At 40.2% G+C, this 22,079-nt stretch overlaps 2 protein-coding genes and 4 non-coding genes across 7 annotated transcripts; all 6 read right to left on the reverse strand.

The window, feature by feature from the left end:
• Positions 1-11,059: 11,059 nt before the first annotated feature.
• On the reverse strand, positions 11,060-15,209 carry c20h8orf89 (chromosome 20 C8orf89 homolog). 2 transcript variants are annotated; one of them, XM_029457953.1, is made up of 8 exons: positions 14,753-15,209; positions 14,626-14,671; positions 14,096-14,143; positions 13,903-13,982; positions 13,468-13,606; positions 12,610-12,717; positions 12,454-12,509; positions 11,060-11,731 (listed from the first exon to the last, which is right to left on the reverse strand). In XM_029457953.1, the coding sequence occupies exons 1-8, from the start codon at positions 14,907-14,909 to the stop codon at positions 11,592-11,594; spliced, it is 774 nt and encodes a 257-aa protein (XP_029313813.1). In that variant the 5' UTR covers positions 14,910-15,209; the 3' UTR covers positions 11,060-11,591. The 2 variants fall into 2 exon arrangements, with proteins under 2 accessions (XP_029313813.1, XP_029313814.1); XM_029457954.1 differs by lacking the exon at positions 14,096-14,143 and having other exon boundaries at positions 14,753-15,207.
• Positions 15,210-15,648: 439 nt separating this feature from the next.
• rpl7 (ribosomal protein L7) lies at positions 15,649-20,346 on the reverse strand. Its single transcript, XM_029458152.1, has 7 exons — positions 20,287-20,346; positions 19,696-19,795; positions 18,432-18,598; positions 17,763-17,900; positions 16,809-16,918; positions 16,092-16,307; positions 15,649-15,692 (listed from the first exon to the last, which is right to left on the reverse strand). Exons 1-6 carry the CDS (start codon positions 20,298-20,300, stop codon positions 16,099-16,101), a joined length of 738 nt encoding a protein of 245 aa, XP_029314012.1. The 5' UTR covers positions 20,301-20,346; the 3' UTR covers positions 15,649-15,692; positions 16,092-16,098.
• LOC115025842 (small nucleolar SNORD12/SNORD106) lies at positions 15,953-16,044 on the reverse strand. The gene has a single exon (XR_003834248.1). It is a non-coding gene; the product is annotated as a small nucleolar SNORD12/SNORD106 (small nucleolar RNA).
• On the reverse strand, positions 16,588-16,676 carry LOC115025843 (small nucleolar SNORD12/SNORD106). The gene has a single exon (XR_003834249.1). It is a non-coding gene; the product is annotated as a small nucleolar SNORD12/SNORD106 (small nucleolar RNA).
• LOC115025840 (small nucleolar SNORD12/SNORD106) lies at positions 17,615-17,705 on the reverse strand. The gene has a single exon (XR_003834246.1). It is a non-coding gene; the product is annotated as a small nucleolar SNORD12/SNORD106 (small nucleolar RNA).
• On the reverse strand, positions 19,081-19,169 carry LOC115025844 (small nucleolar SNORD12/SNORD106). The gene has a single exon (XR_003834250.1). It is a non-coding gene; the product is annotated as a small nucleolar SNORD12/SNORD106 (small nucleolar RNA).
• Positions 20,347-22,079: the final 1,733 nt, after the last annotated feature.

Below are 22,079 nucleotides of genomic sequence, written 5' to 3' on the forward strand. Positions count from 1 at the left end.
TTCTCTCTTTCTCTTTTAGGTTACTGTAATCTACCAGAACTCCCAACACTTCAGACATCTCTGGTAGACTTGAACCTTGATTTGCTGATTCCGATTATTTTCAACACTAAAATAATACTGGAACATATTAAACTGAGTGGAAGAGGTTATGCTGATTAACATTTGTGATAAACAATTTTCATCCAACGGTAGATTGGACGGGTAACGTCATGATGATACCGTCATGATGATACCGTCATGTGATGCAGAGAAGACGTGTTGCTCATCTTCAGTGTGAGCAGTCGTGTTCAGTACGCAGTATGCAGTATATACAGTGTGTAGTGTTCAGTATGCAGTATATACAGTGTGTAGTGTCAGTATGCAGTATATACAGTGTGTAGTGTTCAGTATGCAGTATATACAGTGTGTAGTGTCAGTATGCAGTATATACAGTGTGTAGTGTTCAGTATGCAGTATATACAGTGTGTAGTATTCAGTATGCAGTATATACAGTGTGTAGTGTTCAGTACGCAGTATGCAGTATATACAGTGTGTAGTGTTCAGTATGCAGTATATACAGTGTGTAGTATTCAGTATGCAGTATATACAGTGTGTAGTGTCAGTATGCAGTATATAAAGTGTGTAGTGTTCAGTACGTTAGTATGCAGTACGTACAGTGTGTAGTGTTCAGTACGTTAGTATGCAGTATATACAGTGTGTAGTGTTCAGTACGCAGTATATACAGTGTGTAGTGTTCAGTATGCAGTATATACAGTGTGTAGTGTTCAGTACGCAATACACAGTATATACAGTGTGTAGTGTTCAGTATGCAGTATATACAGTGTGTAGTGTTCAGTACACAGTATGCAGTACATACAGTGTGTAGTGTTCAGTATGCAGTATGCAGTATATACAGTGTGTAGTGTTCAGTACGCAGTATGTAGTATATACAGTGTGTAGTGTTCAGTATGCAGTATATACAGTGTGTAGTGTTCAGTACGCAGTATGCAGTACATACAGTGTGTAGTGTTCAGTACGCAGTATGCAGTATATACAGTGTGTAATGTTCAGTGTACAGTATATACAGTGTGTAGTGTTCAGTATGCAGTATATACAGTGTGTAGTGTTCAGTACGCAATATGCAGTATATACAGTGTGTAGTGTTCAGTACACAGTATGCAATACATACAGTGTGTAATGTTCAGTGTACAGTATATACAGTGTGTAGTGTTCAGTATACAGTATATACAGTGTGTAGTGTTCAGTACGCAGTATGCAGTACATACAGTGTGTAGTGTTCAGTATGCAGTATATACAGTGTGTAGTGTTCAGTATGCAGTATGCAGTATATACAGTGTGTAGTGTTCAGTATGCAGTATATACAGTGTGTAGTGTTCAGTACGCAGTATGCAGTACATACAGTGTGTAGTGTTCAGTATGCAGTATATACAGTGTGTAGTGTTCAGTATGCAATATGCAATATATACAGTGTGTAGTGTTCAGTATGCAGTATATACAGTGTGTAGTGTTCAGTATACAGTATATACAGTGTGTAGTGTTCAGTACGCAGTATGCAGTACATACAATGTGTACTTTTCAGTACGTTAGTATGCAGTATATACAGTGTGTAGTGTTCAGTATACAGTATGCAGTATATACAGTGATAAGTGTTCAGTATGCAGTATATACAGTGTGTAGTGTTCAGTGTGCAATATGCAGTGCATACAGTGTGTAGTGTTCAGTATGCAGTATGCAGTATATACAGTGTGTAGTGTTCAGTATGCAGTATATACAGTGTGTAGTGTTCAGTATGCAGTATATACAGTGTGTAGTGTTCAGTGTGCAATATCCAGTGCATACAATGTGTAGTGTTCAGTATGCAGTATGCAGTATATACAGTGTGTAGTGTTCAGTATGCAGTATATACAGTGTGTAGTGTTCAGTATGCAGTATATACAGTGTGTAGTGTTCAGTATGCAGTATATACAGTATATACAATGTAGTGTTCAGTATGCAGTGTGTAGTGATCAGTACGCAGTATGCACATAACCTGTGTAGTGTTCAGATGCAGTATATACAGTACATACAGTGTGTAGTGTTCAGTACGCAGTATGCAATAAACCTGTGTAGTGTTCAGTATACAGTATGCAGATATACAGTGTGTAGTGTTCAGTATGCAGTATATACAGTGTGTAGTGTTCAGTATGCAGTATATACAGTATATACAGTGTGTAGTGTTCAGTATGCAGTATGCCAGTACATACAGTGTGTAGTGTTCAGTACGCAGTATGCCACAGTATATACAGAGTGTAGTGTTTAGATAGCAGTATGCAGTATATACAGTGTGTAGTGTCCAGTATGCAGTATAACAGTGTGTAGTGTGCAGTGTGCATATATGCAGTATTACAGTGTGTAGTGTGCAGTGTTGCAGTATATACAGTATATACAGTGTAGTGTTCAGTATGGAGTATGCAGTACATACAGTGTGTTAGTGTTCAGTATGGAGTATGCAGTACATACAGTGTGTAGTGTTCAGTACGCAGTATGCACATAACCTGTGTAGTGTTCAGTATGCAGTATATACAGTATATACAGTGTGTAGTGTTCAGTACGCAGTATGCACATAACCTGTGTAAAACTCCAATCTGTCGTTTTTACACACAGAAATGAGAAATACATGTTATTTATCTTCAGAGTTGCTGTTTAGCTGTTTTCTAGTCTTCATGCTAAGCTAAGCTAAGCTAACGTCTCCTGGCTGCAGCTTCATACTCGTCGTACATTTCCCAAAATGTCAGACTATTTCTTCAGGACTGGAGAGACGGCATGCAGCAGGTGAAACAGTTCAGTTTCGGTCCTGATGCAGTGAATCAGCAGCTCCAGTGTACACAACATTATTTGCAGAGCAGGGCGTCGCTTTAATTTATAACTCTTGACAGATTGATTCCATCTACTGTAATTGTGGAGAGGGCAGATCTGAGACAATCTTATCTCATTAGGATGGGCCTGTCGCTGACACATGATGGATTAACACGACTATTAGATTTGCTGCTCTGAGGAAATTAAGACACGCTTACAAACTATTTTTATCAGGTCTAATGTGAAGATTTCAATATATAAAAGCTGATAACATCATTCTGCTTTGACCTAATTTAATATTATTCATGTGGCGCAAAAATTATTTTTTCAGATCACTGCAAAACCCATTCAAAATTAAGCTTTCTTTCATGCATAATAATAATTTCAGGAAAAATTAGGCTTATCATTTGAAAGGAAAAAACCATCTCTCATGTTCTGTTTGCTCAAGGAGTCTGAATGTCTGGGGATGTTGTGAACTCCAGAAGGTCAGCTTTTATTTGAGCAGTTCCTACTCCATCTCATGGGAAACAAATGAGGCCTCTGCAGGGAGCATTAGCAGGGATGAGGCCTCCCTGTTCCTCCTGCTATAGAAGGAGCAGATATTTGTAATAATCTTTTGCCTCTTTTGTCTCGAAAAACAGCTTGCGGAGAGAGGAGGGGGGTCTGTTTGGGTCCTTTGATTCTTCTTCTCGCCATAAGCAGGTAGGTCAAGCGACAGTAATATCCTTCATCTTCACCATAATCATCAGCAGCAGCATCACTGAGGAGCAAGTGTCTGAATCGGTGTATATTAAAGTTTGAGGGGGTTGAACCCAGACTGACCTCAGAAGTAAAAGTACTGATTTGATAGATAATACTTATTGTAAGTCTTTTTACCTCCGACAATGAGGTTCTGTTCGGTTTGTTGGTTTGTTTTTTTAGCAAGATTACGGCAAAACTACCGTCCCGGTTATCATGAAACTTAGTTTAGGTGCAGCGTGGGCGAAGGAAGGACCCATTACACTTCTGATTTGGATCTGAATTACGGGGCGAATGCACACGTTATTTCTGCACCTTGGCGGATGTCTGCGCGCTCTGAGTGCCCTTCTAGTTTTACATACTTTCTCTTTCTCTTTCTCTGTTTTCCAAAGGGTGGAACTTTAATTTTGTAAGTGTAAGTCCCCTAAAATGTCGCTGATCTGATCTGTCCACCAGCTGCATCAGTCTGCTGTGGACATGCACATCAAAGCCTGTGTGTTTTATATCTGACAGCCCCCGACCCTGGACCTCCTGCCCTTACTGTGCACCTGTCAGAGACAATCATGCCTCCGACTGCAGCACGCCCTGCTTGGAGTTTTAATAGTGTATGTGAGAGGAAAAGAAGATTAAGCTCATGTCAGCGTGTCTTCAGATGGTGAACCGTGTGTGTTTTCGGTCTTCAGACTCTGTCACAAGCTGAACTCACGGCAATCACACGACTAACTTTGTTTGACAAGTAGACAGCGAGAGACACGGACAGATTGCACTTCCTGTGCTGGGTGTCAAGGAGACGGCGGGGTGACTCCCGGCTCCATCGCGCCTCTGTGGGGAATGCAAACTGTGCTGTCCCCATGGCAACCACTAGCCGTGGTTGCTATAGTTTCAAAAGCTTTGTTGACAAATGCTAGAATTCACCTCTTCCTCTCCCCACCTGTACCTTACATACACACATTTTAGATGATACACAGTTCAAGGATCAGTTGGTGTCATGCTGCAACACACGGCTGCAGCGTCGTGCAGTTATAGTTTCATGTGTGCTGCACAAGAACAACAAAACAAAAGCAGTAATCATTCCTGTAGTGCATCTTTTGAATCTGCTTCTGGAGGAATGCTTTATATATTTGGACATAAATAAACAGCAATGCAAACATGTGCTGCATGGCTGTACAGTCTTTCTGAGTTGTTACTTTCTTCACCTTCATACTGATGTGATACACTATCATCTCTGTACAGTACATTATTATGTTCTTATACGTGAACCTTTGCACATAGTATACATTGTTGTACATTCCTGATTATTGTAGGTATGTCTTAATAGTATTTTTTATATTTGTAATATGTTTTTCTTTTCCATATTTATGTGTCTTATTCACAAATACACCAAAGCAAGTTCCTTGTTTATAAAAACCTACTTATGACCTTAAAATATTTAATTAAAGATGAATAATGAATTAGTTTGAGTTTCTTTCTTCCTGATGAGCTCAGTTTCTGTCCATGAATAGAAGCTTTGTCTGCACGACTTACTGCTCAGCTGTCTCCTGTTCACATCTGTACTTACGTGTGTGTGTACACAGTGTGTGTTTATGTGTAGCTGAGTTTCAGTACTGTGTTTGTGTACTGCACTTGTCCATGCGGTGACATTTGAAAGTCTTTTATCTTATTTCTTAAGAATGGTGTACCTGGCTATGACACACACACACACACACTCACACTCACACTGACACACACAGTGACACACATGAGTAATTATTTGTTGAGAAGTCGGATGTTTGACTTGGCTTGTGTCATCAGAACACAGGCCCGGGTCGATTAGTAGCTGAACAGTTGAACGCAGGTGAGATTCAACCTCAAAGAATACAGATCGTTAGTGAGAATAAAAGCACATTTCCTGCTCTTACAAGTTATGACAAGACTCTACAGGTTAAAATAAATGTTTTACACACTGGTCAGTGTTTGTGCTCATGAAGCCTTTACAGAGGGCTTTGTTCACATCTCATTCAGAGCCTCATTTATATCACGTATTCCTAAAAAACATGCAGAAAAGTGATTTTTTTAATAATACAAAGTAACACAAGTAAAAAACCTTTGACTCAAACTAGAATTTTGAACCTGGCTTAATCCAATGTTCAGATTTCTGTTTTGGAAATGTAGCAAATATGTAATAAGATAATGTGTTGAAAGGAGCCACCTGGGCGCCTCCCTAGGGAGGTGTTCCAGGCACGTCCAGCTGGGAGGAGACCCCGGGGAAGACCCAGGACTCAGTGGAGAGATTATATCTCCTCACTGGCCTGGGAACGCCTCAGGATCCCCCAGTCAGAGCTTGAGGATGTGGCCCGGAGAAGGGAAGATTGGGGTTCCTTACTGGAGCTGCTGCCCCCGCGACCCGACCTCGGATAAGCGGTAGACGATGGATGGATAATGCCTCATTTGCATATTTAAACTCAACAATTCAGAAAACTTATCACATAAGTAAACAACGGGAAGTTTCATGGAGATATTTATTAGTTAGAAGTTTTACCACATTCACCTGCAGTGTCTTTAAATCATCACCACATGGTGGTTACAGGAGCATCTACTTGACGAGCCATCGAGGACATCCCATAATGATGCTGCGTTCTTACCTGGTCGTTACTGTTTGATAGTTTATGGAGGAGAACCTGCTTCTCCAGGAGAGGACGGATGACTCTCTGCAGGCCGGCTGGCTCTGGATCAGCGCCAATGTAGTGACAACAAAGCCGGTGATATTGATGAAAGTTTTTCCCGAACGGGAGGTCATCGTCAGCTATCTGGCATATAGTCCCATATGTGCATAGATCAATGTGGACATGAGAAGTAGGGACAGGCAGGTGTGTGTGTGTGTGTGTGTGTGTGTGTGTGTGTGTGTGTGTGTGTGTGTGTGTGTGTGTGTGTGTGTGTGTGTGTGTGTGTGTGTGTGTGTGTGTGAGAGAGAGAGAGAGAGATATGAGACTTCAGGTGATAGTGATGACTGTGAGAGGGGGCTCGTCTGTGGAACCATTAATCATACTGTGAAAATCAGAGAGCTGTGAAAGGTTCGGCCCCTCGTGTGTGCGTGTGCGTGTGCGTGTGTGTGTGCGCGTGTGTGTGTGTGTGTGTGTCTGGCACTTATAAACTATACACAGTCCTGCTTTGACTTGTTGCAATCTTGTCAAATCTCACTCACATACCTGTTTTAGTTCAGAGTTTGTGTTTCTAACTTTGTGTGTGTGTAGATTTCTCCTAAGCTCACCAACAGTTACATTACATAATGCCTCATTTACATATTTAAACATCACATGTCAGAAAGCTTGTAATATAAAAAGTAATTGTGTTAATGTGAATAATGCAATGGGGAAGTTCCAGCTGATAACTTGTATGCAATGATCTTGTTCTTTAACTATCTTCATGTTCTAGTCATCGAACATGACATGACTTTTTTGCAACATACTACACTATGACTTCTTTTCTGAGATTTTCCGAGCCCTCGTGAACGTTGTGTTCCGTGTGTGTATGAGTTTCCTGCTCTGCAGAGATCTGACCTCTGAGTGCCCTCTTGAATACACAGACTCACAGGTCACCACGAGACCAGGACCTGTTGACACATGTCGTCTGTTTGCTCTATCATTTGTTTTTGTGTAACTATCTTTTAGGATATTTTAACAAGCTACTTTAGATTTCCAAACTGGTTTTGTAACAGAGGAGGCATCAGTCAGGTTCTAACCTTTATAAAGCGAGACTTTGTATTGGTTGGCTGGAGGTCAACAGGTCAACAGGTCAACAGGTATGATGCTGTGGGGATCTCAAATAAAATTAAAATTAAAAATTCCTGAAGCCCGAGGTGACGTCATCAAATGTCAGTTTAAAACCCCAAAAATATTAAGTGTTAATGTGTTAATGTGCGTTAATTAAGTTAATATGAAAAACCAAAACAAGATTACTCCTCTCTCCCATTGTTGACCCATAAAGAATATTGATCATAGTTGTTCACATTAAACAGCAAACACTAAACAATCATTTTAAAGGGACATGAGCTGACCCAAACATATTTAGGGCATTTTTGATTTGAGTCTTTGGCAAAGTTGTAATTTGGCAGACGGGCTACATTCTCTGAACCCTGCTGATAGAGTCAACTGGCACAACATCAAGTCAGGTGAAACAGTAACACAGCCTGGCTTTTCTTCACTACCCTCTGTCCTCTTACATTAATAATAAGATATGACAAAGACTTTGAAAGAAAATATAAGCAAAAACCTTTAAGTTAAGAAAACTGATCTGAACCTGATACTGAGGCCTGATGGAAACAGTTTCCCCACCACACTGTACTCTGGTGTGGCTCTGTGCTGGAGTCCTGCGGTGAAACGATAAACCACTTGTGGGCCGGCCTCAGTACAGCTCTTATTAAAGACCTCATTGTTGACTGTTTGTTCCAGGTCATTTTGTTTCACTACACTTGAAAGAGACGGTAAGAAGAGGGAGACCGGCCTCCGTTTGAGCGTGAATACAAACCCTCCACTTGAATCAGGGGACGGCTCTGTGTTTCTAGGTCACTGTGTGTCCCTGAAACACACACCTCACTATCCACAGGGAGGGGGGTGCACAAACAAGACACAACATTTGACACACATTAAACACAGTCAATGTGACAGAGTGACCGAACGCTTTGATGTCACGCTCCGCCGGATGACATCCCCTCTCTCTCTCTTCTGTCTCCACTTTGCTTAATCAAATGGAAATGTAAAAAGAATAATGGAAGTAAAACTTTGATCTTTCACTTGAAAGTGTTTCAGATCATCAAGCAGCTTGATCTGCCCCCCTCAGGCCCGCCAGCCTCAGCTCTAAATGATCTCAGTGGCACACTGCAGGACACTATCATCCTTCAGATGACAGCTAAGTGGCCATCTTGGCTCTTTCCCCCCTGATTAGTACGGTGTGTCCGCGGGGGCTTAACAAGTATTCAAATTTGATCAATTAATTAAACGACAACAAGGGTCCTTAAAAAGTCTTAAACATCATTTCCGAGGTGTAAGATTTGTCCAGAGAGGTTTTTTGCTAAAGTTTGTTTGAATGTATTCATTGTAGGAGTGAAGCTGGGGGGGGGGGGTTATTTATGGGTTAGGGTTAAAAGCACTCTCTGACCTACGGACTGACTGCTGCTTGACATCACTACAGGTCCTCACGCCCAGCTGTAGGCTAATATGGAGATGCAAGTTTTCTGACAAATGTCTGAAGCCTCTGGAATGACGGTTCCTGCTCCGTGTTGGAGGTCGTGTGTAACCTTGACGGGGATCAATACAGCCTGGTCATACATGCACGACACAAAGCCATTTATGACATTTTTACGACATACTATATTATATTATGACTCTTTTTCTCATATTTTTTGACATACAATACTTCTTTATAACATACTAAACTTTGTTATGACAAAAACTACGCTATGACTCTTATTATTATTATTTTTTTATATTTTTACAACATACTATATTATGACTTTTTACAAAGATTTTATGACCTACTATACTATGACATCTTTAACGACATTCTTTCACAACCCCTTCCCCTCCACTAGGAGTCCTTCTGTCGTTTGCGTTCTGGCTCCTCTTTGTCTTGCAGGATCCGCGGCGTGAGCTTCATCTTCACCTGAGCTTCATCTTCACATGAGCTTCATCTTCACCTGAGCTTCATCTTCACATGAGCTTCATCTTCACCTGAGCTTCCTCTTCACCTGAGCTTCAGCTTCACCTGAGCTTCATCTTCACCTGAGCTTCATCTTCACATGAGCTTCATCTTCACCTGAGCTTCCTCTTCACCTGAGCTTCAGCTTCACCTGAGCTTCATCTTCACCTGAGCTTCAGCTTCACCTGAGCTTCTTCACATGAGCTTCATCTTCACCTGAGCTTCATCTTCACCTGAGCTTCAGCTTCACCTGAGCTTCATCTTCACCTGAGCTTCAGCTTCACCTGAGCTTCTTCACATGAGCTTCATCTTCACCTGAGCTTCATCTTCACCTGAGCTTCAGCTTCACCTGAGCTTCATCTTCACCTGAGCTTCATCTTCACCTGAGCTTCAGCTTCACATGAGCTTCATCTTCACATGAGCTTCATCTTCACCTGAGCTTCCTCTTCACCTGAGCTTCATCTTCACCTGAGCTTCAGCTTCACCTGAGCTTCCTCTTCACCTGAGCTTCAGCTTCACCTGAGCTTCCTCTTCACCTGAGCTTCCTCTTCACCTGAGCTTCCTCTTCACCTGAGCTTCATCTTCACCTGAGCTTCATCTTCACCTGAGCTCCCTCTTCACCTGAGCTTCAGCTTCACCTGAGCTTCCTCTTCACCTGAGCTTCCTCTTCACTTGAGCTTCCTCTTCACCTGAGCTTCCTCTTCACATGAGCTTCATCTTCACCTGAGCTTCCTCTTCACCTGAGCTTCAGCTTCACCTGAGCTTCCTCTTCACCTGAGCTTCATCTTCACCTGAGCTTTACTTCACCTGAGCTTCATCTTCACCTGAGCTTCCTCTTCACCTGAGCTTCCTCTTCACCTGAGCTTCATCTTCACCTGAGCTTCATCTTCACCTGAGCTTCATCTTCACCTGAGCTTCCTGATGTAAAGCCTCGCCAGCTTCCCATGGAATCCTTCTCTCTTCTCTTGTTGCCGTGGCTGCTGTTTTGTTTGCTCACTATGACTGATCTCTGACCTCCATATCTGTTCTGTTTGTTGTTTTGTAAATAAATGTTTATTACTTTTAAGCTTGTCTTGTCTCCCATTTCAGTCGCAGCCGAAGAGTCGGGCTGTAAAACTATAAAAATACTTTGACTTTTTTTTATGACATTTATAATGACAAAAACAAGTTCTACTTGTAGTGAAATTATCGACTTCCATTTCCATTAATTGTGCCATAACATGCATTTAAAAGACATGAATATATAGTAAATGTTAAAGTGTGTTGTGATGAGATCTTAAAATGTGTAGTGAAGTTATTCTTCTGGTGTTTCTGCAGTTCTACTGTAATTACAGAATTATGTGTAATATAAACTCATCTGCATGAATGAATGAGTTTAATTCCTATAATATGAGCAAGACTCCTCTGCTTTAGTTATTCACAGTACAACACAAGATAAAGTTCACACAACAAGGTTAGTCATTGTGCTAATTGAATTGTTTTAAACCAGCACAATTTATGACCCAGCTGCTGCATCTTCAAATAATAATGAAGTCCTCAATTTCTCTCTAAACAAAAAGACTATGACTGCTGTCTTTGTCGAACACAATGAACAAGACAAGAGACACGAGCTGCCCTCCATATGGCAACTAAACAATGAATTATGTGGGAAAGTACCACATTCTGGGATCTGGGGGCACAGTTTTGTGTCTGTTTTGCAGATAAGGAATGCAGATTGTGTTTCATTGCAATCGTTTAGACATTTAAATGACTGCGCTGGTCGATATGTGCCAAAGGACGTCGAAGCTCACAAAAGGGGAAACAGCCGTAACAATAACAAAAATAAATGTTTTTAATTTCAGGAAGACGTTTAACAAGGCACGATAATGGTTTTGCTAAACTATTCAAGTTGTACATAAATATTCCACTTACTCGATTAACTGTAACGTTTGAAACACTTTTGTAATGAGATCCAACAGACAGCATCTGCAACATATTCATGATACAGCAGGAAATATGGCAGTATTACATAACAGCCATGAAAAATGTCTTTTCATGCAGGTGTTAGGAGGGAGACTTGTGACAGCTGTGAGGCAGAATAACAAATATTTAATATTCATCTCTAGCGTTTGTTGTTGTAGAAAACACCACATGTAATCACTACAGAGGAGATCAGCTCAGGAATCCCAAAATGTGAAGACCAGCCAAGTTGAGCAGAAAACTAAAACCGCTGAGGACAAACAAGCCGTCACAACGAGCCACTGACGGGAACATGGCGCCTGTAAGGTTTTATTCTGTTCAGACAACGTTGGCACAGACTCGAAGGTTTTGATCCTCGACCAGCGTGACTGGGAAGAGAGTGATTGTCAGGATGGAGGTTTTTTCGGTTTCCTCATTTGTTTGAGCTTTTCTTGCCTCACCGTCTCGCCCTCCAGGGAGGACAGCTCCGATATCCTGTGGATGAAAGAGCGAGAGGCTCCGACCACCGGGTCGGGGTAGGACTGGCCTGTGTGGCAGGAGATGAGAGAAATGGAAGAAGAGAGAAGAAGAGATATTAGGACGAGATCTTTAATGTGACATATACAATGAAGCTCAGGCATTTACATGAAGGTTTCATCTACACTTCTTGCTTTTGTGAGTAGTATTGATTCAATTTACCACCTCGTGGTTGTATTCCTCCGCCAACCAATCAGGTAGTTTACATCCATGTCTGTCCAAAATGTCCTCATTTTATCTTCAATATTAAATCGTTAATAGCATGAATTCCTGAGTTATGGCCAAAATGGTGTTTTGTGAGGTCACAGTGACCTTTGACCCCCAAATTCTAATCAGTTCAACTTGAGTCCAAGTGAAGGTTTGTGCCGATTAAAAAGATTCACTCAAAGCGTTCCTGAGATATCGCCTTCATGAAAATGACAAACACATGAAGCCTTATGAAGCCATAACAACAACAATGTAAAAGAAAAGAGAAAAATACAATAATTGCACTTTAACACAGGAGCAAACTCTCCACCTGACCTCCAACAAGGCACCCTGGTGACAATAGTGAGGCACAGGATCCATGCTTTTAGTTTCAAGAAGGAAAATCCATAAAACGGACATGTTTGCTGCCAATAAATGATCATAAACACGAGTGGGGGTTGAAGGTTGGATTCCCTTTGCAACACATACGGAGCCGTTCTGACCACAACAAACACTGGACAACATGGAAGCATGAAAACAACTCACTCTTCTGATTGTCTTTAGCACTGAGCAGGTTGTAGGTCGGATAATTCACCTTGGGCCTGAGGAGCAGAGGGGACACGAGAGGCTTTAGGTGTGAGAAGCAGTTGAGAGAACCATCGATTGTTTTTGATCTGATCTAGTTCATAAGGGCACAAATACCTGCTGAGCTTGCAGTTGTCAACTGAGAAGGTGTTTCTGCCGTTGAGGATTAAAGGGGAAGGAAAGAGGATGGCTGGAGTTGTGTTCACTTCATATCTTTCAGGGAAGCTGCAGGACAGAAGTGAGTTATTCAATTTATGAAAAACAGATTTATTGTAGGAACATTGAAGGAATTTGTTTTGGTGCATAACATAAACATAGTAAGAGAAAAATGAAAAATAAAAGCAAAGAAACATAAATAAAAAATAGAAGAAAAATATAATAAATTATACAAATATATTATTAAGAATATGCACAAGAACATATATATAGAATGAAATAAAAAATACTAGTAGAATATGTACAAGAAACATAAAGAGCAGAAGAGAAACACAATACCAATATGAAAATATTATAAAATAATTCAACAAAAAACAGTAAAAGGTATGTACAGTATATCTCAGACTGCACTGCTCTTTTTATTATCTTTTTCATGATGTTCTTTCAGCATAAATTGACCATAACTGCACTTAATTTAACCCTGAGCTGCAGAATGACGATGTTGTTACGTACGATGTGAAAGTGAAGGCAGCGTGACATCAAACTAAACTGTTCCCACAAACGACTGATGATGACCTCATCATTGTGTAAACTAATGATGAATTAGCTATAATCATGTGTCCCGTGTTGCAACATTAAAAGCTTGAATTCGTCTGATTGTGACAGACAAATTATGCGTGTCAAAATATTAATCTTGCTTTCTTCTCAGTTCATATTCTTGTCATCTATGAGACAGTGACTCGGTGTAATTAGTGCGGTCGGTGCAGCTGTCTCTAGAAATATGCTACGTGGGCTAAGTGACATTAATCCACAGGTTACCGCGGGGTGAAAGGCCGGCCCGCCTGGCTGTGGGAAAGCTCCTTGGAGAGGCTGAAGGGATGCAGGTTGCCAGGTCTGTGCACATGGTAGTCTCTCTGCAGCGGCGGAATCACACTTCTGGTCCTCTCTAACCTCGCATCTAAAAATAATGACTTTTAGACATTCAGAACTTCTGATATAAAGACATTTTCTAAATAATTGTATGTTATGTAATATGGGAAATCTCTTGCTTTCATGAGTAATGTTAAGTATCAATGTTACACTTGTGGTCACTGTTGAGATCATTTTATATGATGACGTCTCCACCTACTGGCTGTCCAGCAAAAAGCCTCAAATTCTCAATGTGGCAAATCAATTGTTTAAAATGAATTTCAGAATATTTAAATAATCTTATAATTACACTCTCAACTGTAATAATTAAAGTGCAACTCTTACATTGTTTATCAAACAGAAAGCGTCTCCCACTGATGTCCGGGTCATTGTTCTCCGTTTCCTCTTTGGATAAGTTAGATGACCTACAAATATCATGTCAGCACACATGGAGAAATGTGAACACCCAGAATAATGACACACAAAGTCTACGATCTTTTATAAAGTGGAACATCACTAAGAATGTGTTTATACCCACGGATGGATCACTGCAGACTCACAATAACTATGAAAAGGGGCACATCCACTACAGAGGGACACAAAACGACTGAAAGACACAAAATGACTTTAAAAAAAGAGAAGCAAATCATCTATAAAAAAAAAAGGGGGCAAAAACAACCACAGGCAAGAAATAAGGAAGCCACATTAATACACATTAAGTAATAAGTGCTTATGTTGAAAAACTGCTGAATCTAAATAGGCTTTTAGAAAACAAAAAGACCTAAACCACTATCAAAATATGCAAAACTAAGGACAACAAAAAGACACAACACCGCAGAGAGATGCTTATAGACTACAAAGACAAAACAAAACGGTTATTATAAAGTGTGTCTTTATCCTGTGAAGGAGAAGTGGTGGGGCCTTTTGCATGCCTGTGCCCAGGGGCCCAGGGGCCCATGCATATACAGTATAATGTGTTTCTGCAGTCCAGTAGAAGCTAGAAGAAACAGGACTAACAGAAATATGCATCATGAGCATGTGAAGCTTGCACACATCTCATGATCTTACCCTCCAACTATGAAGCCGCTGAGCAGCGTGTTCCAGTCCCGGGACCCTGCAACAGAGCAGCTCAGCCTCAGGGTGCCGTCAAGCTAGCAGCATGAATGCATTGCGCAGATACTGCAGGCTTACTCACTGCTCAGGGGATGTATCAGGGGCAGTTTCCTCCTGAGGTGATTGTTGTGTCTGACAGCTGCTTGTCCTCCACCTGCTCCCATCCCGAAGCTCCTGTATGCGGGATGAGTCGCAGCATCAGGGCCGCGCGGGCTGCAACCCGAGCCCCGCTCCGACATGGAGGCTTTAGCGGAGGGTCGCGATGCGTTCAGCTTGCAGAGTCGTCATGTTGGAGCTGCCATATAGTCACTAACCTGGTTATAGAGCAAACATACGAGTCCTGGACATTATAAAGGCCAGTGTGCACGAGCTACACATCACGAGCAGCAATGCTATACTGCAGCTGTAACCGAGTAACTGCGTCACCATGGAAACAAGCTTCATGAAAACCGTTACTCAGAATATTCATCCAAAAACAAAATGTTACTTCTGCAAGAGTTCAGTTTCAGAAGCATCTTATTTCTCATTTGCAGTGTTGGAAGTGCTAAAACAATAACATTGTAAGTATCCGGTTACAAGTAAAAGTGTAATTGTAATATATAGTATCCAAAATGAAAGTATTCATTATGCAGAATATTATACATTAATGGATTATAATTTGTGACACATTGCTTTTTAAATTAATGTTGCTTATGTTATTTACTGTAATAAAATATATTTATTTGTTCAATTATATTAATCTGCAAAGTGAACCGTCAGAATAATGTAGTGTATTATGGATTTAAGGACAAGAACCTCAAAATAGTCTGTATTTGTGCTACTTAACCAACTAAACTCTCTCAGTACTCCTTCCAATGTTTATGTACGATACTGTATGTGTTCATTTGTAAATCAATGTCAAATAAATATGGATTATATGCATGAAATGACACAATGCTTTATTAAACTGCACATCGACATTAATGACAGGAACAAGAATGTTTTCTCAAGTTTTTTATTGTACATTTGAGTCCTTTGAAAACCTGAAAGACAAAAAAAGAAACGTTATAGAGGGACACTAAACATTATATGCTTCTAAACATACAGATAGTTATGCATTAAGTAAGGAGGCACTATAAAAACACTTAATCTATCCATGCCATAGATATTGATGTCAGATTAAGAACTCTCTTTATATTGAGTCTCGACATCTTATGCAATGAAACTATTTTGCTTTATTGGATCCATTGTTTGCCTCCACATTACTGAAGAATCTGTATATGATCTCAAGATTGATGGCTAAGATGTGGTTTCAGACATATTGGCTTAATTTCAGCTGGTTTTCACCACAGTCGATAAGATGGGGAAAAAAGATTATGCATCATTAACCACATCTAATGAGCCACTCATAGCTTGTAGACGGCAATGTTCCTACAACTCACCATAACTTTAGTTCATCCTCCGGATCATTCTGTTGATCTGATCCTCCCTGTTACCGGCATCTCCTCCCTCCACAAAGTGTGTAGTCTTCTTGTTCATGCCACCGCGGGGTGATGACAGCTTGAAGGGCCACAGGAAGTTGTTGGCGGGCTTGAAGTTCTTACCAACTGTGTAAATCTCATGGATGAGGTCCTCAACACAGATGATGCCATATTTGCCTGCAGATCAAAACACAACGCGCTTAACAAGATGAACTGCAGCATAACCGAGACAGTGAAGGCCAGAGGTGATGCGTCAATGTTTGCTGGGAAAACATAAGTCTGAAGTTGTATATTTGACATTCTGATTTCTACAATGTTATATTTCAAGTTCAGATTATAGCTCAACAAACATTTTACCATGTGACAAGTTCCAACAGGTAAACAAGTGATGAGCTAGGGGTGAAAGTCTATCAATAGCTTAAATACATCCTCATGGTAAAATTCACTGTTAGACTGGCATGTGGTTTCAGACAAACTGGCTTAGTTGTCAGTTCTCTCACCATGGTCGATAAGACGGGGAAAAAAGTATGCATCATTAACCACATGTAGCAAATATTACTCCCTCCTCAAAATAACTAATCTTGATGGTCACAGGTTACATGAAGTTCTCATCTCGAACCATCTTCACCTTGTATGTGCACAATTTGTTTCAAGTAACATGGTATAAAGTTTCCATACCGAGGGCCTTCTCCACCAGAGCGTTGTCTGTGAGGGCGATGCGCTGCTTCCTCATCCTGCCATGACCACGTTTGTAGATGAGCTCACGCACAGACTTCAGGTTGGGGTATCTGAGGGAACATGTAATAAAAAGGTTATGAAATGAGTTTAAATCTGAGCAATGTAGTTCACAGCAAGATTAGATTCTGAAAATAGGAAATATGCAGTCATTAGAGAATTAATAGTACAAAAAGGGACTTGAACCTTTTAAAAACAAAACTAATCTTAGTGCTCATCTGGTCACTTCGACAGCACTTTGTTGATTGGAAAATTACCCAATCAACATAATTACAGTTGTCAACAGTCAAAATGCAAATCACCTGCCATTAGATGACTGATTAGGTTGTGACCAGAGGTGCAACATGCTTTAATATTTAAAACCCCTGAGAGCAGCAGCTCAGTGACTGAACACAGACAGCAACTGCAGATTATAGAGCTACAGGTGCTCACAGTGTGTGATCAGTTGTCTCCCTCAAAAAACAAAAAGGACGCATTGATTCTGAATCCAAACGTTGACATTATAATTTGCCATACAGCTGGACAGCCCATGTAGAGCATGGCTCACTCTGAAGAAGCCCACTGAGGGTTTGTTGCCATTTTTGCTACAGTCTTTATAAAAAGGTGTTTTATTTCTTCCACTAAACACATTCAAACAAACTGTCTTTATACATAAATACAAATCAAGAACCTCTGAGTAATTAAAATAATATTTACTCAGAATACAGACGTGTAAATACTGCACACTGTCGGGCTTAGTACTATCATGGAATGTGGTTTCAGACAAACTGGCTTAGTTTCAGTCAGTAATCACCATGGTCGATAAGATGGGGAAAAAAGTTGAGCATCATCAACCACACTCCAGAGATAAAGCCTTTAAAGTCACTATAACAATGCGTCTCCATCAAGCTGTCTTACCCCCAAGCGATGTACGGCTCAGCGATCCTGAGCATGTTGATCGAAGCCTTGTTTAGCTTGACGAACACGCCATTGAAGATCTGGCGCAGACGGAGAAGCTGCAGGACTTTGCGGACCTTGGGGCTGACACCATTGATACTGGAAAACAAATGATGATAATGATTAGCGTATAGCTTAGCATCAGTATGCAGCTTTCTTATCTATCAAGTTTGTGGTTTCAGAAAAATTGGCTTAATGTACAAAGCTGTATAATCATAGTCGATAAGTCGGGGAAAGAGTGAGCATCATTAACCACGAAGCAGACAGAACATTTACATGGATTACTAGATTACCAAATTTAGTGAATTAAAGCGCCTCTGTCTAAGATAAATGGCTCATTTGCTTCTCATGTGCTTCTATATGACTACAAACAAGAGGCAAGGAGAAGTATCTATCGTTAAGTGGTTTGTGAAAATATACTAAAGATCTGTAATCAGTTAATTTTTCTCCTTAACAGAAATGTGGATATTATGCCAAATAAATGTTATAATTAGGTGTGTAATTCCATGTTGGGAATCGCTGGTTTAACCGATCCATGTCATGAGCACAACACTTTGTTGGAAATCTAGTAATCCAGGTAAATGTTTCTGATGTCTGACGAGCAGGACATTTCTGATGGACAGCACTCACCCTCTGATTCTGACAACAAAGGCCAGTTTGGGCTCAGCTGGCACGTAGAAGTTTCCCACTTTGCGAGCAGTGCGGCCCAGACGGACTTCACGTCTGTACATCTGCCTGTACTCCTTGTGGTACTTCTCAGCCCTCTTGTAGATCAGTTTCCTGGTCACTTTCCTGGCCTGAGAACACAATACATGCTCGTTCAGTGCACTGATAACATGTTTACGGATAAAGTCAAGACGTACATTTGATCTGGGATTAAGCTCCATATTTAATTTTATAATTTACTGGTGCACAACAGTGCTTTAGTCAAGCCTTATTAAAAGTGTGGAACCCTGCATCTCCATTTGATGGAAGTTTGCATTCATGACATTGGAGTCAGAAACAATGACTACTATGATGCCATATTTGCCTGCAGATCAAAAAGCAAGCTGAAGCATCACACGTTTACTGGGAAAACATGTCAAATTGTATGTTGGACAACTTTGGCTTTACCAATTAAAATTCAGACTGAAGGGGTTCATTGTATCCAACAAGTCTTGATTTCTACAGTGTTATATTTAAAGTTCAGACTTCCTTAAAGCTCAACAAGTGATGCTAGGGGTGAAAGTCCATCAATAGGTTAAATACATCCTCATGGTAAAATTCACTGTTAGACTGGCATGTGGTTTCAGACAAACTGGCTTAGTTGTCAGTTCTCTCACCATGGTCGATAAGACGGGGAAAAAAGTATGCATCATTAACCACATGTAGCACTAAACTATAATCTAACAGCAACTTCAGCTGCCTTGATCAAGACCATGTCTTATAGCAAGTATTATTCCCTCCTCAAAAATACTCTTATCTTGATTCAAGGTGTTCAAGGTGTGCACAACTGCATGAAAACGAAGTATTCATTTAAATCAGAGTAGATAATATAAGTGCAAAAAACGGAAATGTGCATGAAAACTTAGTTGGCCAGCATCAATGTTCTTAGTAGGCCGATTCAGTCTTTGGAGGGGTTGACATGCAATTTTATCAGATTCTTATTCGGAGGAGCATGTAATTACTATAAAGTTGTGGGCAGACACGTGGACCATGTGATAATACAATACTGAAGAACATCCATAACCACAGAAGCAAAAACAAAGAAGTTGTCTACCCCTCTCTACACCTAATTCTGTTTTGTCCTATCGAAGACAGTCAACGTGGAATCACATTAGCCCTTCTAACAGGAGCTATATGCATACATACATACATACATAAAAACATGCACACATTACAGTAGACATCTTACCTTTTTCTCAGCCAGCATCTTCTTGACGCGCATGGTCTTCATGGTAGCGAAGGCCTTTCGCCTTTTCAAAAGGCTCTCAGGGACCGCCTGTGGTTTTTTTCTGTTTAAGGAGACATGAAACTTTAGGTCAAAGTTGGAAACATAATAACAATACAGGAAATCCTCAAAAAGCTCAATTACTACAAAGAACCATGTTATAACCACCGCAAGTAGCTGCTAGCTTGCTAACCTCTCATCATTTACCGGCTCCCATACCGGTGGAGTTTCTCTGAACGCTCTTCTTTGCGTTTAGAAAACATTACAACAGCGTTTAAGTCGACAACGTATCCCAGCAGTAATTCTCCATTATAGCATAGAAACGAGCTACTTCTTGAATCTTCACGGAGGCTGGACCGACAGCCATGTTGTACTACTACGGCTACACACAAGCCTCCATAAAGTCATCCTAACAACACAAAACACTATTCTCAACAATACTAGTAGGATTATGGCGTATGCAGACTAAACAATCTATACAGAGTGTAAAATTAACAAAGATGGCTATATTAATAGTGGATGGCCTTAGATTTTAACACGGCGGATAACACTCACTCTGCGTCCGCCATTGCGTCCACCGAGAAAGAGGAACTTTCTTCTGCGCATGTCCGCGTTAAAGGATTTAGGACCTCAGTGGGCTGTCCTTCTGGCTGCCTGACGAGTAAGTTTATTTTGCATGACGTGTTTTTTACATCTATATTCTGACATAGTTAATATCTGAATTCTTATGGGTATATGTGATATTCATTGTAGCCATAGATACACTGTAAGCCCTCCTTTGCTTGTTTTTTAAATGATAATTTAAAATTATTTTTCATCACTTAAAACACATATTCTAGTAAAATATCAAGAAATATTTGTGGGAAAATATCTCGTTTGTTATTGTTTTGATTTATTCCCTTCATTATTCTTGAAGTCCTTGCTCCTATTTGTTATTTTTTTGTTCCTACACAGGTCTATGCCTAGTGATTAAGAAATAGCTGTTTCTTGATATATTATATATTCAATTTATTTTGATAACGTTTATATTATCTGGGAGATCTTTTATGTTCAATAAATGAAAACATTTTCTTTTTAAAGAAGTTAGCCTCCCGAAGTAGGTTCTAAAACAATGTGGATGTTATCGTTCTTTTGCCTGAGTACTTTTCTTTTTTTAACGGCACCGAAATATACGGTTTCATATCTCATAAAATGTGTTTTATTTGGATAGCTGTATTATATAACTTCCACAGACTAGAAAAGCTCACTTTAAAATGTACATTCTGTCGGTATACTGTACCTCTCCTGTGCGCATGCCACAGGTGATTGTTGTGCTCGCGCGGAGCCGGCAGAGGGAGCAAACACTTCATTTTGCAGACCAGGGATCACAGCGCGTCTGGACGGAAGTTTCATTCGCTGATCCTCATCTCTCAAGACCAACTATCATCTACTTCAGGTTTTAAAACACAGGCCCTGTGATGCACAGAGGCATGAAAAGAAACATTATGTTGTGGACTGACTTTAAACGTCATAAGGTTGAAGGAGGACACAGCTGCTCGTTTCATCAATATCTCTATATATCAACAACATAGTGATGATCAAAAGCACCAGCACACATTTGATGTGGTTAAGACCAAACACATTTGTTAAAGATGCACATTTCATTTGATTCAAAAGTACAGTTTTGCTTCTACTTGAGTATTTCCCAAAGGTATCTCAATGTTATTCTACTTTTATCTTTGCAATATGTTATGCAACTATCTTTATATGCAATATCAAATATTTTGCATGTAAATCGTATGAGTTTATTTGTTTTAATAGCTAAAGTATAATCCAACAGTAAAACCCATCAATGATATATTACTTTGTAAGGGACCTTCAGAACAAATAGGTGTATTTTACTTTTAATAGGCAGTAGATACATGTTGCTGTTATTCATGCGAAATTATGAATATGACTTTCAATAAATGCAATGTGGACATTTTGGTATTACATTAGCATCTGAACATTCTTCCAGCAGTGGTTTGGCCTCGCAGACACTCCCACCAAACAGCACGCACATCTCACAGGCTGCTGCAAGACGTTGCACAACGTCGTCAGCGTACGTTAAATAACATGAAATACAACGTGTTCACTATGAACGCACCCCATGGCATTTATAATAATCATAATAATCTTCATGTTTGGATGAAAAACAATAAATGCAGCAGCCTATTTGCTCATAGAAACACATGGATTACTATTACCCAGCCTTTTTTCTACGTCTGTCTGGTTACGTCGCCGACGTTATCGATCCACTTTCACTTTCCGCAATGAGCAGATCGCGATGGATCATTGCCAGTAAATTGCTGTGAAATGTCTTAGACTTC

This window comes from Cottoperca gobio, chromosome 20 (assembly GCF_900634415.1).
Source record: "Cottoperca gobio chromosome 20, fCotGob3.1, whole genome shotgun sequence".
NCBI classification, from domain to species: domain Eukaryota; kingdom Metazoa; phylum Chordata; class Actinopteri; order Perciformes; family Bovichtidae; genus Cottoperca; species Cottoperca gobio.